General features: G+C 41.6%; 1 protein-coding gene across 1 annotated transcript; it reads right to left on the bottom strand.

Moving 5' to 3' along the window:
- Nucleotides 1–5,887: 5,887 nt before the first annotated feature.
- Nucleotides 5,888–15,369, bottom strand: LOC132901153 (stomatin-like). Its single transcript, XM_060943504.1, has 7 exons — nt 15,171–15,369; nt 14,164–14,267; nt 13,545–13,617; nt 13,274–13,356; nt 12,969–13,172; nt 6,904–7,038; nt 5,888–6,368 (listed from the first exon to the last, which is right to left on the bottom strand). Exons 1-7 carry the CDS (start codon nt 15,367–15,369, stop codon nt 6,177–6,179), a joined length of 990 nt encoding a protein of 329 aa, XP_060799487.1. The 3' UTR covers nt 5,888–6,176.
- Nucleotides 15,370–18,617: the final 3,248 nt, after the last annotated feature.

Raw genomic sequence — 18,617 nt, 5'->3', positions numbered from 1 at the left:
GCCATTGCGGGAGTAATGTCTCTTGCCGAAGAAGCTGTGGAAGGTATTTCGCGGGGACGGATGCCCCCGCCCCCCTTGGCCGCTGGCGCGAGGGCCCGTCGAGGCCGCTTGCGGCTTTAATTATTGTTGTTGTTGTTGCTGCTGCTTCTTCTTCCGTGTTGTTTTTGCTTTGATATTCGCACCAAGCTTTATGTAAACGTAGCGCCGTAACTGACGTATACAGTGACGTAAGTGACGTTTACAGCGACGTAATGACGTATTCAGCGACGTAATGACGTGGCTCCGCTTAGCACGGCGAGCTATGGAAAAGCAAACTGGTTCTCAGCTGGCTCGCAAGTTGAAATACACATTTTGCCCATCATGTACAAAAAACCGGGACATTCAGTGTCCCGGATTTTTATTATTTTTTTCCAGGACAGACCATGGAAATCCGGGACAATCAGGAAAAACCGGGACAGGTGGCAACACTAATGTCAAGTGGGAAAGGCAAAATATAAAAAGTCTTTTTACATTTTGCCAATGGACTTCAGAATCAGGAAGTTCATAAACCTTCTCAGTAAAAAAAAAAAATCTTCATGCCTTCATCTTCAGTCAGTAATGTTTACAGACCTTCATGTTCGCTTATTAAGGAAAACTGTCACTGCTGTGTGGAACTGAACAAACCTCCTGCCACACATCTTCCAGTTGAACAGATATTGTATTTCTATACCATTTACCTGCTAAAGCAACACTGAAGAGATTTCATCATGTGCAGGAGGCATTGGAATGTTGCTAAGCTAATGTAAAGCTATAGCAACATATACCATATTGCTATTACCACAATGTTAGCACTTAAGCTACAGTACATTATGCCAAAACTGCTAGCATGCTTAAATTTTCAGCAATGTACTATTGTCTGTCAAACATGACATGCTGACAGTGTCAGGAAACTAAATGTTATTGTGTAACATTAAGTTTAAAAGTTAGCCCCCCCCCCAAAAAAAATCTGGATGTTTTGCTAGCATGGTAAGTACTTTAGCACTGTAAGAGCTCACTTCTTGAAATGATGCTGTGTTAGCTGTGCTTCTGGTTAACCACAGAGACTTTCAGGATATACTGTACAAACTCAAAGCCATATCTAATCTTCATTGAGGCGTTTTATTATTTGAACATCAAATTCACATTTTGTTCTGTTTTCCCTGTTACAAAAACACACACAAAGCAGCTCACAAAGGGTTTAATAACTAGGCATTGAATCAGTTTACAAAGATATCCAAAGGGTTATCAGTTAGCAAGATACATTAACCTATTTCCATTGCTTGTGCCACAATTCAGTGAAACAAATGATGAATAATTCATTGAAAATTGGCACTGTAGACTCATTTCAAATACCTGAACCTATATGAGTGATGTGCTGGTATGAAAGTAAAGGTGGGAATGCAAAGGTAAAGTATTTCACTCCTTTATGTTTTAAGTTAATTTATTATAATCATGAATGGTGTCATTTATTTGCAAATGTCAGTATACAGTAAGTGTACTTATACTTTCTATTATTAATGTGGGTTTTACATTGTGACATTGAATATTGTATTAAGCTCAACCAGACAATATCTCTGGTCAGTGTTGACTCGTTTTTATCAATTCTGCAAACCTCCAAAGCTAAAACAGCTTATGTTGTCTCATTCTCAGTGTTGAGCTCAGTATTGTTATTTTTGTATTTATTGCATTTTATATTGTGTATCATTATCATTTGTCCCATTCAGAAATTAATCTCAGGTTAAGATGGTTCTTTTGAAGGCTCTTAAATTCTATAGATGTACAAATAATAGCAACAACAATAAATGATTTTAACTTCTCATACAGCTTACACATTTCACATGGATGAAATTGTGATATATATTATGTAAAATACAAATCACCCAAGAACAATATATCAGGTAAACATACTGTGGGGAAATCAAGAGAGATGGAGAAATATTGTTTAACATTTTCATGATTTCATATTTGATCCATCTGTGTCAAACTTTGAAATTAGACTGTATCCAGTTTTCTAGTTGCTTGTTATTATTTTGATACCAGTGTGTGTGTGTGTGTGTGTGAATTCCATAGACATTAATTTTCATTTTAAAACTAGCTTCTGAATTAAGTTAAGAGTTGAATTGTGCATTATTCCATCTCATTTTCTTGGTCTTAATTTATGTTGTAAGGTTTATATTTGTTAATTTTTTTTCTGAAAAGAGAGAGCATGTCTTAAAGCTGTGATTTTGTTGAATGAAGTTGATGTAAACTATGTACAGTATAGTTTAGATTACAGTTTGGAGCTAGAACATATTCAGAGAAATCTTTTTGTATATATGGCACAGTTGGAATTAATTTTAAATTCAAGACCATGGATCAGGCACTTTTAAAAGAATGAGCGAGATCATTATTTACAGTTTACAAGAATCTTAAATTAATTAAGCCTATAATAATATAACAGCAGGCAGCAGCTATGTATGATCCACTACATTCAATTAATGTATTGGTTTATAAATTACTAAATAAAAGAACACCGTATCATAACTTTGTATTTTTGATTTGATTTTATGAACAGTACCAGTCAAAAGTTTGGACACCCCTACTCATTCATAGGTTTTTCTGCATTTTGACTAATTTCTACATTGTCGAACAATACTGATGACATCAAAACTATGAAATAACATATATGGAATTATATCATAAAAATAGTCTCAAAAATATATATTTCATATTTTAGATTCTTCAAAGTAGCCACCATTTATCTTGATGACGCTTTGCACACTATTAGCATTATCTTAACCAACTTCATGAGGTCGTCACCTGGAATGCTTTTCAATTAACAGGTGCCTCGTCAAAAGTTAATTAGTGAAATTTCTTGCCTTCTTAATGTGTTTGCGATCAAACAGTAAATAGTAAATAATAAAAATACAGTAAATAGCCCTATTCAACAACTGGAGTAATCTATATTATGTCAAGAATCGCCCAACTAAGTAAAGAGAAACAACATCCATCATTAAGACATGAAGTGTTTTAATTAATGAAAATAAAGAAAAAACATTTAATTAGAATGTGTGTCCAAAATTTCGACTGGTATGTAGCACTTTTAACTTTGGACATTGTTACAAAGCAGCTTTACAGAAATCCATGTATAAATATTAAATCCATATTTTAGGTCAGTTCCTTCAAAGCCATGACTCAGTCAAGATTTTTAAAAAAAAGTACCAGGGGTAGTGCAGAAGTTAAGAGTTTAGACTACTGAAGGGCCAGAGTTAAAATCCCACCACTGCTGGGCCCTTGAGCAAGGACCTTAAACCTCTCCTGCTCAGTTATATAAATGAGATTTAAAAAAAAAAAAAGTTACCCTGGATAAGCACATCTATCAAATACCATGAATGTATGTACATATAAATACATATATAAAAGCCAGCATCAAAATGTATAGCAGCAAGAGGCAGATTAATTCATTAATATTTAGTGGTCAGGTCCCTGGACTATTCACAATATTCACTTATTCACAATTTTGCTATTTAGCATATTGAAGTTTCTGGAAGGTAGGAGGAAACTGGAAGCCCACACAGACCCAGGGACAATATGCACAGAATCTCTGCACAGACAGTAACCTGAGCTCTGGATTGAACAAGGATCCCTGGGGCTATGAAGCAAAAACCACTCTGCACTATTCACATTCAACTCCTAATTATCAGCAGTGAAATACTGTATTTGACCTGATGATCTGTGTAGACAGAGCTATGCAAATCAAACACCCAAAAACCAAACAGATGTGTTCTGTTCACCTACCTCCAAGAGAAACACTATTCACCAGGCAAGGAAAATAATATATCAGAAGATAGCACAAGACCAGTATTATTATATATTATTTAATAACCTACCTCCATATATCACAGTATCCCCTGCTTGTATTTTGGCATATCATTATCTTTGATAATTAGGACAAACCAGAGAGTGGACTCTCTACAAGATAACAAACATTTTCAAGTTGTGAAAGAGGGGAGTGCATGCTGGGATACATAAGGCAGCAAATGAGCAGTCAGTTCTTGAGGTTGATGTGTTGGAAGCAGGAAAAATGGGCAAGCATAAGGATCTGAGCGACTTTGACAAGGGCCAAATTGTGATTGCTAGACAACGTGGTCACAGTATCTCCAAAATGGCAGGTCTTTTGGGGTGTTCCTAGTACGCAGTACCTACTAAAAATGGTCCAAACGAGGACAACAGGGGAATTGGCAACATGGTCATAGTTGCCCAAGGCTCATTGATGCACGTGGGGATTGAAGGTTAGCACATCTGCACCAATCCCACAGAAGAGGTGCTGTACAAATTGCTGAAAAAGTTAATGCTGGCTATGGCAGAAAGGTATGAGGACACACATTGCATCATAGCTTGCAGAGTACCCACTACAGTGACTACAATAGGAAAGAGCAACAGACCATGGAGGAATGTGCCTTGGTCAGATGAATCATGTTTTCTTTTACATCATATGGACAGTCAGTGTGAAGAGGTAATGCACTATGGGAATAAGGCTAGGCAGTGGAGGAACTTGATTATATTACAGTACATTAATGGCATTTAGCAGATGCTCTTATCCAGAGTACAACATGCCCACTTACTCAAGGGCACTTCAGCCATTCATGCTGGTGCAGGGAATCGAACCAACAACTTTTTGGTCCTAAAACCACTTCTCTAACCATTAGGCCATGACTTCCCACCATGTCTTGTGGAGTGATGCTCTGGACAATGTTCTGCTGGAAAACCTTGGGGCCTGGTATTCATGTACATGCTACTTTGACACATACCACATATGTATCACATATCTAAACACTGTTGCCAATCAAGTACACCCCTTCATGGTAATGGCCTTGGGCTGAAGTCCCCTTGAGCAAAGTACCTAACCCCCAACTGCTCCCCGAGCGCTGTAGTATGGCTGCCCACTGCTCTGGGTGTGTGCGCGCGTGTGTGTTCACTGCTTCAGATGGGTTAAATGCAGAGGATGAATTTCACTGTGTGCTTGAGTGTGCATGTGACAAATAAAGGCTTTTTCTTCTAATGGCAGTGGCCTCTTTCAGCAGGATAATGCACCATGTAATTACTCAGGAATGGTTTCAGGAACAGAACAAAGAGTTCAAGGTGTTGACTTGGCCTCAAATCCCTCAGATCTCAATCTGACTGAGTATGAATGGGATGTGCTGGACAAATAAATCTGATCCTCATCACTTACAGGATTTAAAGGACCTGCTGCTAACTTCTTGGTGCCAGATATCACAACCCACCTTCAGAGGTCTTGTGGAGTCCATGCCTCGATAGGTCAGAGCTCTTTTGGTGGCACAAGAGGGATGTACACAATGAGTTAGCGATAATCATCAGACATGGCAAATGATACATTTTTCATGAAAAATTTTCTGACTTCAAATATGAAAGCTCATCAGATGAAGACCAAAAGAAAGAAGGGAAGCCAATTTCATCGGCTGTGCCTTTAACAGGAATGCACAGATCACTGCGAGGTAACTAGTCAGCTAGCTGACTGACTATAAAGTTAATGTGGCTTCTTTGAGATATATTTCCACTAGTAGAACAAAAATTAACAAATTATTTGGCCATATTGTGTCCAAAATGTCAGTTATGGGACATGAATTTCTTATTTGTAAAATGTTTAAATAAAAGAAATAATCACACTCGCAATCATGTTATTATACTGAATACCTGCACATCTGTGATTCGGCTACCGACACAAGGCCACAGGCAGTATATATTCAGTATAACCATACTCTTGCTTGTGCAATATTGTTTAATTATGCAAATATTTTGTAAATAATCATGTTCTATGATACTTCCATAAATACAGCATCTCAAAAGAACTGAATGAAGAAAACAGTAATGAGTCATGATATAATTTAATTATGCAAAATCTTGTCATGTTACATTCATTTAATGCATCCATATATAAACATTTATATTAACACACACACACACACACACACACACACACACACACACACACACATTTCATTTCTCTTTTTTGTTTCCTTTTAATATGATAATGCCATTTTAAAGGCTATGAAGAAAGGACTACGTAAGAGAAAGTTGAGCTTTGATATTCAGGAATGACTGAATGTAAACAATGATAAGACATGTACAAACTGTTACTGCAGCCTTAGAATTTAGCATCAGTTATGGGATATAAAGTGCTGCAAGAAGTCAATGGGCAGGGGGAAGATAATGGTGGAGTTCCTCTCAGCTGAAATGGTGTTGAGTGTTTGGAGGTAGCGGAGCTGTAGAGCTGAAGGTGACTCAGCAATCACCAGAGAAGCCTCCTTTAAGGCCCGGGATGCATTCATCTCTCCTTCTGCTGCAATCACCTTCAGAAACAACACAAAACAAAAGGCAGACTGAAATATCAGGATAATTTCATTATGCATTCAGAACACACCCTGCTCGGATTAGAATTGTGCATCCATTTAATTAGAAGTGAACATACGGTTTGCTTAAGGACAAATACAAAGATTGCACACTAATATTGTGTAGCAGGAGCTTCAACACTATTGTTTTACTGCCAAGACCAAAACCTTTTACTTATTCATGTATAACTGTCAAGGGAGAAGGGATAGAAACTTTAGCAGTACTGATCTTCTCGCGAGACATTTCCATAAAAACAAAACAAAACAAAAAACCAAAAAACTTACCATTATCTCTACCATTAGCATACTGTCAAATTGTACATCATAGATGGATAGATGGATGGATGGAGAACCAGAACTATGAATAACTGAACCTTACACAAGTATTGCAAAACAAGTCTGGGAACTTCTTATAACAATAAGCTTCTCTTAGTTTTAAGAGAGTCACCCTGCCTTTCTCAAGCTTTGTGCACTTGGGACTGACGATAAAACTCACCTTGGCGCGAGCCTCTCTGGAGGCTTCAGCCTCAGCTGCCATGGCTCTCTGGAGCTGAAGAGGGAGTTTAACGTCTTTAACCCCCACTCGCTCCACCCTGATACCCCATGGATGTGTGGCCTCATCTAGGGCAATCTGCCAGTAAGATAGATCGCATACAGACAGGAAGAGTGTATTAGTAGAGTAGTAGTTTTTAATTATATTTGTACATGCAACCAAGGCACTTGTTTGCCATACTCACATATCTGCTTGGAGATCCATTTTAACTGTTTTTAACATGTCTCATTTATTTTAATTGTTTTTTTTATACTATTAAACTTCATAGTAATGAGTAAGTATGTCCAAACTTTTGATTGGTACTGTATATCTCATCTCAGAACGCACAGGTGAAACCTTGTGACGGATGAGCTACAGCAGCAGAAGACCACACTGCGTTCCACTGCTATCAACTTTGTACAGGAATCTGAGACTAAAGTGAGGCACAGGCTCACTGAAACCAGACAGCTGAAGGTTGGAAAAATACTCCTGGGCCAACAGTAGTCTCAGCTTCCATTTCTGCCCACAGAACTGCCACTCGCTGGATGCTTTTTGTTTTTTGCACCATTCTGTGTGAACTCTACAGACCACTGTGCATGAAAAACCAAGTAGTTACTGAAATACTCAAACCAGCCCATCTGGCACCAACAAGGTCACTATTGGCCCTGTCACACTATAGTGTTTTGTTCGACGTTTGGTTGCGTTTTTAAAAATTTGAGAAACGTCGATGTTCTTCAAATTAAGTTTCTAGGTCAACGATGTTGTAACGTTCTTGTAACGCTTGGGTAACGCTCAGCCAACGTTCCCTCAGCGTCAGGCGACGTTTGTGGTCGAAAATAGCAGCAAAACCTAGCGTTCTCATAGCGTCCACAGCGCTTTGATAGCGTTCTCATAGCGTTTGGGTAGTGTCTGCCTTGCGTCCAGGTAACGTTCTCGACGTTTGTCCAGCGTCTAGCTGACGTTCTCGACGTTTCCACAGCGTCTGCCTAGCGTTCCTGTAGCGTTCGAGTAACGCGTGGAGCGTTTGTGTGACGTTCCTGTTACGTTTCGCCAACCTGCGGCTGGACGCGCAGTATAAAAGGGGGGCTTTTGGCCAGAGTGCATCACTCCCATTTCAACCACCGCGCAGTCAACATCGAAGAAGTATGCCTCCCAAGAGCAAGAGGGCCAGCAGCAGAGGTCAGGGCAGCAGCAGGGGCCAATGAGCAGCATCCTCTCCCAGCCAGGAGGTTGTTTCCATCACTGCAGAGGTCCATCCCCCTCCTGTTGAAAGCGAGGCTGACAGCCAGCCAGCAGGCAGCCAGCAGCAGAAGCAGCCGAAGAACAAGAGGGCAACAATCACCCCCTCCAGGTCCCAGTCGCCATCTCCAGCCTCTCCAGGGTCTCCAGGGTCTAGCTGCTCCTCCTCCTCCTCCTCCTCCTCCTCCAGAAGCTTGTCAGCAGCCTCCTCACAGGACAGAGGCAAGAGGAAGAAGAGCGACAGGATAAACTACAGCCTCTCTGAATCTGATGAGGCCATCATGGTCGAGTGGTTACAAGAGAACCGGACATTGTGGGACTCTAAGCTCCAGGCTTACCACAAGATTACGAACAAGGAGAAGTTGTGGGAGGCCCAGGCAGAGAAGATGCATAAGACAGTGAAGCACTTGAAGGGCTGGTTCCGGTCACTGCGGGATAAGAACACCAGACTCATGAAGCACAAGAGCGGTGACGGTGCCCCAAGAAGAACAGAGAGGGACGAGTGGGTGCTCAGCAACTTCAGATTCCTGCAGGAGGTAGTGTGACACAGACCGGAGCCAGCCAAGCCCATCCTACCCAGCAGAGCCTCAGCTGCAGCAACTGTCCAGGAGGAGGATTTACCGGTATCTGGACCTTCTATCACGGAGTCTACTGCCATACCTTCCAGACCTTCCACACCTGCCACAGCAGCCTCCAGCAGCAGCAGTTCCAAGAGGCCCAGAAGATCTGGACAGGATGAGGATACCACCACCGAGGATGACGTGTTGGCTACCCTGCAGGAGAAAGTCAAGGAGTCAGAGGCTATACTTAAGGGTTTGTTCCAGCCTCCAGCAGTGACCCCTGAGTCGACCTTTGCCAACTACGTGAGGGACAGCCTTCTCACAATGTCGAGCCAGAAGTTCAAGAAGGCCAGGGCCAGCATCAACATGATCCTCACGCGGCTGATAGATGAAGACACTGAAGAGGAAGAGGAGGACCTGCCTACCTTCTCAGCTAGATGTCGGTCCGCCCCCCCTCCTGGCATCACAACCACCAGGCAAGCCCAGAGCGACATGTTTCAGCCGGACCCTAGCCAGTGGCATGACAACCCGCCCACTGGCACTCCTTGGCAGTCACAGAACAGGGAGTGGATGGCCAGATACCACCAGCAGCAGCCTCACTCGTCCTTCCAGCAGCCTCACTCGTCCTTCCAGCAGCCTCACTCGTCCTTCCAGCCGCAAAGGTTCTTCCAGCAACAGAGTAGGAACTCTCCCGTCTTCCATACGCTGACAGCACCAGCCACCACCCATGCCTCCGTCTCTATGGCCATCAGCTCTGCAAGACACACCATGGACCAGAGCAACCAAGGCAGCAGCTCTCCAGCCCAGGTTGTCACTTGTGCCGCCACGGACGTTACCGTGTTCCCCACCGGAGTGTCTACAGCAGCCAGTGTCAGCGACTTGTTCAGCACCCTGGACAGTCCAGTTTCAGTTGCCACCCCGTCCATGGCTACCTCTCTGAATGACACGCTGAACACTCCACAGCCACCAGTGGACCCAGAGACTGACTCTTAGAACTTTTTGTTAGCAATCTGTAAATAAATGTTGTACATAGTTTGAACTTTGCCTGCTTCTTGCATGATACTTTCAATTTCTTGTTTTTAATATTGTACCGGGCGGCACGGTGGTGTAGTGGTTAGCGCTGTCGCCTCACAGCAAGAAGGTCCTGGGTTCGAGCCCCGGGGCCGGCGAGGGCCTTTCTGTGTGGAGTTTGCATGTTCTCCCCGTGTCCGCGTGGGTTTCCTCCGGGTGCTCCGGTTTCCCCCACAGTCCAAAGACATGCAGGTTAGGTTAACTGGTGACTCTAAATTGACCGTAGGTGTGAATGTGAGCGTGAATGGTTGTCTGTGTCTATGTGTCAGCCCTGTGATGACCTGGCGACTTGTCCAGGGTGTACCCCGCCTTTCGCCCGTAGTCAGCTGGGATAGGCTCCAGCTTGCCTGCGACCCTGTAGAAGGATAAAGCGGCTAGAGATAATGAGATGAGATGAGATAATATTGTACCCCCCCAAAAAATAATGAAAAAAAAAGTAAAATAAAAGATAAAATAAAAAATATAAAATAAAATATATATTTTACTTTTTATTTTTTTTTATTTTATATTTTACTTTGTATTTTATTTTATATTTATTTTATTTTATATTTTTTATTTTATTTTATATTTTTTATTTTATTTTTTATTTTACTTTTTATTTTACAATAAAATAAATAAAAACAAAATAAAATAAAAAGTAAAATATAAAATAAAATAAAAAATAAAATAAAAAAAAACAAAATAAAAAATAAAAAAAAGTTAAAAAAATGAAAAAGAATAAAACAATACAAAATACAACTATGACATTTATTAATACTGTTTTATACGTTTGGTTACGTGAAAAGGGGTCGACCGGGAACTCAGTAAAATAAATAATTGAAAAAGAGATCGTGCCTAGAACAGATTGGCTAAAAAAATAGGGCGATCAGTAAAAATAATTACTTCGAAATGACACACACAATTACTTTTATTATTACTGTTATCTACAAATAAGTCATTGTAAGTACGTTACACATACAATATTTCAGTTTCTAAAAGCTGTGTCTACCAAAAAATATAGTCTATATTAAGTCCATTCTGCATTGCAACACTAGGGTCCAGGTCTACACCATCCTGTCCTGCCAGTCCAGTGCCCCAGCTGAGGAGTTGACCCAGTGCTTGATGAGGTTCCTCTGCTTCTTGGCTTCCTTGGTCGCAGTGTTGGGGCCTGCAACAACCTGTGTGTCTTCCATATTGAAGCCATCTCTCCAGGCACCAGGCAGAAAGTCTTCTTCTGGACCTTCTGGCTGGTCCAGCTGTTGGTTCTGCAGCGTTGGATATCTGACCCTCATCAAGTTGTGAAGGACCAAGCAGGTCTTCACTATCAGCTTCACAGTCTCTGGCTTGTGCTGCATAGTGCCAAGAATCACCTGGAACCTGTTGGCAAGGATCCCAAAGGCGTTCTCCACGACCCTCCTGGCTCTCGACAGTCTGTAGTTGAAAATGCGCTCCTCCTGTGATAGACCATGGAGACTGTAGGGCTTCCTCATGTAGGCTCTCAGGGCAAAGGCGTCATCTCCAATGAAGAAGTATGGAACATCTGTAGTGTCTTGTGGGAGAGGTATAGGCTGTGGAAACCCAAGCAGGTCTTCTTCAGCTCCATGTTTCAGCTCACTGGAGTTGTAGATCTGGGCATCGGATGCTGATCCCAGGCCTCCAAGATCTGCCCACAGGAACTTGTAGTCAGAATCCACAAGGGCCAGCAACACGATGGAATAGAACCCCTTGTAGTTTTAATACAAGGAGCCACTCTCTTCAGGACACCTAATGGCCACATGCTTGCCATCTAGTGCTTCCTTCCACTCTTCTGGCGTACTGGGGCAGGTCAGCATCTCATCCAGGTACTCATCCAGTATGGCATGGCAAACCTCTCTGACCACCAGTGACTGTGTGTTGTGAGGTACTCTCCAGGCAAACTTCTGCGAAGCATAGCTGTCACCAGAGGCAAGGTGTCGCAAAGTCAGGGCCAGCTTCATACCAGGGTCGAGGCCTGGTCTAAAGCAAGTGTCCTTCTTGGTGATCCTGGGACCAACTCTCTGTCTCAGCTCATCAAACATCACTGCTGGCATGCGCAGGAAGTTGTGGAAGGAGGCTTGGTCTTCAGCTCTGAGTTCAGCCATCAGCTTGTCATAAACACCAAACTGTGGTCGCCTTCCTATCCAGGGTCTCACCCAGCTCTTTCTCCCTCTCCTCTTCCTTTTCTTCTTTGACTCTGCCTTGGACATCTTAACCTGGTGCAATGCCAACTGCAGGAGGTTGTTGTGATGCATGAGAGCAGCAACAGCATACTGGTGTTTCTCTTGGTCTGTCATTATTCTGAAGTCTTCACTCTGTGAAAGTTCCAACAGGACTGTCGGTGGCCTCTGCAAGCCCCTTTAATAAATATATGGCAAGTGCCTGCCAAATGCTCCTGAACGCTACCAGTAGGTTACAGGCGCGTTACAAGGACGCTACATGGACGTTACACAGACGCTGGAAAAATTCAGGACGCTGACAGACGTTAGAAAGATGTTGAAAGAGCGTTACATGAGCGTTAAGAACGCTCGGCGGACGCTGAAAAACGTTGGCGACACGCTGGACAGACGTTCGATGGACGTTACACAGGCGTTAGGCAAGCGTTACCCAAGCGCTAGGCACACGCTGGACACTCGACCCTAATGGGCCGGCGTCTGCCTAGCGTCCAGGGAACGTCCTGACTTTCGAGTAACGTTCGAGTAACGCCCGCAAACTTTCGTGTAACGTTCCTCTAACGTGTAAGTAGCATTTTGATAGAACGTCCTGAATTTTTGTGCACACCCAAAACTATTTTTCACCCTCAGCGTTCGCCGACGTCCCTCGACGTTCCCCAACATTTGCCGACGCTCGTCTAACTTTCTTGTAACTTTTTTCTAACGTTCTCGACGTTCCTCTGCGTTTCGCAACACGTTACTCGAACGCTGGTGAGAACGTCGTAGTGTGACAGGGCAGTAAGATAACATATTTTCCTCATTCTGAACTTTGAAGTAAACATTAACTGACGCTCTTCACCTGTATCTGCATGATCTTATACTTCTACTTGGAGGATTTCTTGGATAATTTCAGGAAAGTACAGGCAGTTCCTATTAAAAGTGGCCAGTGAATGTGGTTATACTGCTATAAAATCATAAGACGTTCATCAGTGAGACATCATGTTCTCCAAACCTGCATGCTTTGGGAGATGCCCTCTCTATCTGATAGCACTTCTGACAGGTTTCTCGTGCCCAGGACGTTCCTCAGTGTGGTCTGGGCCAGCAGGAAAGTTGCCTCATCAGGATTTTTCACATTAGCTACAGACAAGATGGGGTCATTGACCCGGAAGTAAACCACACCGTCTACAGACACCGTCACTGAATCCTTTGTCAGAATCTGTGCTCAGAGAAAAGATGCACACTGTTTAGAGAGACAGATGCTGAGCTCGGCTTCAAATCCGAGACTTGAATTCTAGTCCAAAAATCATTGTACCGTACCTCTTGAGGTGGAATTGCAAATGTCTTAGATCTCAAGTCCACCTTCGTAAAAGTATCAATACATGGCAGGATAAAAAACATTCCTGCAGAACAGTGGAAACAAAATAAACAAACAACAAACAAAAAAGGTTAAAAACTTGTCCATTTTATTTGCTATGCCACATACTCTGCCTTTATATACGGTAGTAATAGATTACTTAGGAATTAATTAATTTCTAAAAGATTCATTAAACAATGAGAACCGTTTCATAAACGGAAGGTGCTGTTATACCTGGCCCTTTTGGTTTCTTGTCACTGATGCGACCCAAACGAAAGATCACAGCTCTCTCATACTCCTGGACGAGCTGAATTAGGAGACCGGAAATAACATTTAGAAAGTTATATTACTTTTACACAATTTTCTCTCAATTTCATAATTACCTCCACCAACTTTGTTGGAGGAGGTTATGTTTTCACTTCCATTTGTTTGTTTGTTTGTTCCCAATGTAACTCAAAAAGTAGTGAACAGATTTTCATGAAATTTTGAGGAAAAGCGGGCCATGGGCCGAAGAACAATCGATTAGATTTTGATGCAAATCTGAATATGTGGCTTGACAGAGATATGCACTCTACCAAGTACCCTTCTAGTTGCCAATATTTTCACCCCCCATGCCATCTGTCTATCAGTATGATGGTGTATCTAAAAATGCATAAAACCACCTCAAACTCTGAAAGGTAATCCAAAGGCTATCTTTCCACACAGAGAGCAGAACAGAGTCAGTTATGCTTTCTTAAACTCCAGACTACAGATAGTGGTACAGTATAATCACTGAGAGTCCGACATTTAGAAGATTACGGTTATCAGGAATCACAATCCTACTATAGCCTTTAACTTTAGATCTTAAACATACCTTGATGCACATGAATATGGAGACAGGAAACAATATTATGATGAAAATGATAGAGATGATGATTAAAATCCAGCCACAGAAACCCAAAGAATGTGGGTTGTCATCTGATGAGGAGAGAAAGTGACTTTAAAATTCGGTGATGACAGGTTGTTGTTTTTTTTCTCTTCAGACTGCCAGGAACCACAACTAACAATTAAGGACACACTCCTAAAGTCATTGTTATATTGTTGCTATGGATAAGTAAACACACTGCACAAGACTGAGGGGTCAAATCCTGAGCTTGTGCAATTGAAAATGCTCGTAGTATTATTATTATTATTATTATGTCTAACTGAGGTGTGGGAATTAATACTTAAAATAAGAAAAAGTTTGAATGTTCTTGGATGTTGCAGTATTGATTTTTCTGCTTCGTTGTGTCACATGCAGCCATGGTTATCATGTTAAGCCGAGTATCACAGTCTGTATCCGCTGCTTCACTGACACGTCTGAAAATGATCTTCCTTCCAGTGACCACTGTGTAACTTGGTGACTATTATAAATTGTGCAGCCAGTTTTTATATAAATTTCACAGTGTATAGTATTCATTTGTAAACCAGTACATCATGCACACAGTCGAGGTAATTCCACTCTCTAAAGAATGCTAACCAACCCCATGGCATACATGACTTCTAACCTGCCGTCATCTCAATAATTACTACAGTACACGCTGCAATCAGTAAAATCTTACTAATCCCCAATTAACCAGACAGTAACTAATGCCTAGTGCAGTATTAATTATATTTGCTGAGCATGACTATGCAAGTTTCACAGACCAAAAGGTTACTCCTCTTTCTGTTTAGGATTCATTTCTATTATAAAATTAGACTAAAGTTCTCCTTCTCTATTTTAAAAATGAGCTACTGGGGAAAAAACACTGACACCACGAGTGATTTACTGTAGCTTATCTGCTATCACAGAAGTATCCTCAGATGAATCACTTTTATATAGATAATTTTTTGTATACATACCTTCTAGAATAGGTATTACGCTGTCAGATTTTCTCTCCATTGTTTCTCTGTCGATCTTGTTTTTGTTCATCATATCCAGAGAAGCCATTCTATTTCCTTTGTAGCCTGTGGCATGGTGCATAAGAAGGTACGTCACTCCAGGGCTTTTAATGCTGTCAGAGAAAGGGTGGGGCTTATATCTTAGCTCGAATTGTGTCATGTGAGACACACAGACACAGTCTCTCTCTCTCAAGCAAGCTGTGATAGTGGGTGGAACTGAAAGATTTTTGGCCATTATATAACCAACATAAAGGCTACTTATTGTATACTGCTCTCAACAAAACTTTCAAGATAAACAATGGATGATTTCATGTATAATTACAGTGATTACCACAGTGCACTGAATGTGTCTTTGTGAGCCAGTGTTACATGAAATCATATACACTGCTTTGTCAGATTTACGGAGCTATGCAATCCGCAGAATAATATACAAATTGTTTCATAACCACTGAAAAAAAAAAAAAGCAACGTAATGAATAAAATCAAGTTATGTGCCTTCTGTGATCATACGTGGCAGACTGACAGAGCTGTGGTCAAGGTCTCAGTTGGACTGTAGATGTATTTCTGTGATCACCTTGTTTACAGAAGGTCAATGAACAAAGAGAAGAGAAGCACAGCTAGCCCTACATATGGACCCTTTTCACGTGACGTCACGACAAACGCGGCCGCCATTTTGGACGTGTACTACCAGTAGTTTACCACAGCCAACATTGAGGAACGGCAGCAAAGAAAGTTTTTACTTTCAGCAAGACTTCCATCATGCCACTATATTGTTGTGCACCTGGATGTAGTAACCATCAACAAACAAGGCAAGGTTTATCATTTTATCGGATCCCGACGGAGAAGATGGATAGCGGCCATTAACAGGAAAGATTGGCAGCCCTCGGCATACCAGCGCTTGTGTAGTGACCACTTTGTTGGAGGTAAGACGAATAAAATTAGCCAGAAAAGGCATTACATTGCTGTTAACATTCTGTGGCGGCGAGTGTGTAACCAAATAGGTTAAAATAACCCATTGTAACCTCTTTGTTCTTCTGTAGTAGCTATTGTTGACTAGCTAATGTCAACAACATAGTAGCTGGTATGTTACTGTAGCAATGTTTACGTTCAGTCATTTGGATGACTGTTAAAACCTTTCAGTCTCAAGTTTTTCCTTTACTGTATTTACTAGTTTACTGTAATTATGATCCGGCAGCTATTTACACCGGATCCAGTGTAAATAGCTGCCGGAGCCAACGTCCGAGGTTCCGGAGCGCGCTCCGGCTTGCTCCCGGAGTGCTCCGGCTGAGGTTCCGGAGCGCGCTGCTTAATTTGAGGGGGAGCAAGCCGGAGCGTACGTCAGTGAACAATCCTGGTGGAAGCAGGTAAACGTCGTTCTCTAAGCCTGCTAACCTCAATTTTTGCAAATACCTCTCCCTCTGCTCGCCCTGTAAATGCCCTACGTCGCTGGATAGTGAAGGTGTTTTCTGCATCTCGCTCCTTTTTCTTTTATGTTTTTCGTTTGTCGCCTTCCTCGCATTCAAATTGATTCGAGCCGAAGTCCACTACATGTCCAAAATGGTGGTCGCGTTTACGAAGGTCACGTGACTGAAAAGGGTCTATAAGCAACACAAGTGTCCGTTTAGGGCCCCCGTGGCCACCAGAGGGCCCCCAAGAGAGCTTGATTTTTTTGTTTGTTTGTTTTAGTTATATTGTTTTATAGTAATCATACAAAAACACAGTATTGTATTAAACTGGCTAGCTAATACTGTTGAGGTGGTGTGTAAGGAAGTGAGGATGAAATAAGAAGAGTAAATATCTGAATTAATCTGACATGTCCGAAGTAGTTTATGTTGGGATTTGTCTCTTTTTTTCTGAATCTTGTGCACATCTGTACATAGTTTCCAAAAATAATTATTCAGCTTTATATTTTATTCCTGAACCATTACTGTTATCTTGTTACAGGTTCCTCTGTTCACTTTATGGCATTATTATATAAGTATTTATTTAATGTATCTAATACTGTCAATATTGTTATTGAGGTTATTTAATATTAAATTTTGTTGCATTTATTTTTTCCTTTAAGAAGGAAACTTTGCTGATGGAGATACAGTTTATCCAAGTTATTTGATTTGAATTGGAGTTGACTGGTGTTCTGTACTTTTGCACATTGCAATTTTATTGAAACCAAAAGCAATTAAAATGGTTCATATATTTACAGGAGATGCATTTTCTGATTATGCTGTTACTTTTCAGTACACCACATTCAGTGCCACTTAGTACTCAATCACTTTGAATATTAAAATGCAAATTAATATCAGACCACTTGTGAGTTTACAACCTTTTAGAATTAAAAAGTCCTTCCCACGCCATGTGGCGCATAGGGTGGCACCGATCTCCATTTCCGTAGCCCTCGGCCTCTCACCTGTTACATAGCTAGGGTTACAGTGGGGGGCTAGTCCTCTGGTAACCGTGAGAGTTTAACTCCCCACTCGCATCTGTTTTGCAGCGTGCCTTGCCAGATGGCAGTAGGTATCATTTTTATGATGGTCTTTGGTATGACCCGACCATGAGTAGAACTCACGATCTCCCAATCAAGAGGCGGACACGCAAACCACTAGGCCAACTTGTGGTTTTTTTAGAATTAAAAACCATAGAAATATGCCAGGTGGACACTGGAATGATGTAAACAACACAAGTACAACTAAGAGAATTGACAGTGGGTGTGTTAGATTTACAAATCAACCCCAAGTTAACTTTAACTTAACGAAATAAGTGCCTTACCTTGTTTAGATAAGAAATAAAAGGTGTCAAAGCAAAGATACTCTGTTTTTCTTCCTGCTTCTTCATGTTTTCTGGCACTTAGTTGCATGCGTAACAGATTTGATAAAGAGTCTAAAGATTGATTGACAATTTGATTGACTGATTTTTAGTGTTGTGCATGAACGCGTTCAAAAGAACGCGTTCATTGAACATGCTCGTTTTTCCATGAACTTTGAACTGAACGCAGCAACTTTGTAATGAAAGAACTTGAACGTGAATTCGTTCAAATTATGCGACATGAACGACAAACATGAAGATGAATGAAACATGAAACCTGATGAATCGAGTGGCACGTCTACTTGCAAGATATTTTACGTTCTACTACTTCACTGTCAGTCTGATGTTGTTGTCACTCACTGCCCTGAGGTGCCGCATGTGTGCAATGCATCATGGATAACGTAGTGTGAAGCCGGAGATAGTGGATGGCTCTATGATTTGGCTCCATACTACGTTACCCATGATGCAGCAGAGCAGAGTAGGCGTAACCCAGCGTTCCCTAGCTACAGGCAGCAGACAGCGCGCACACCACAGCCGGCGCACACTCACAGCAACATGGCCAGTGAAAGTTCAAGTAGCGGCACGGAGAACACAGATGAGACGGATTCT

Source organism: Neoarius graeffei, chromosome 17, assembly GCF_027579695.1.
Source record: "Neoarius graeffei isolate fNeoGra1 chromosome 17, fNeoGra1.pri, whole genome shotgun sequence".
Taxonomy (NCBI): Eukaryota; Metazoa; Chordata; class Actinopteri; order Siluriformes; family Ariidae; genus Neoarius; species Neoarius graeffei.
The sequence above is the reverse complement of the archived record's forward strand: the minus strand, read 5'-3'. Positions and strand labels throughout refer to the sequence as shown.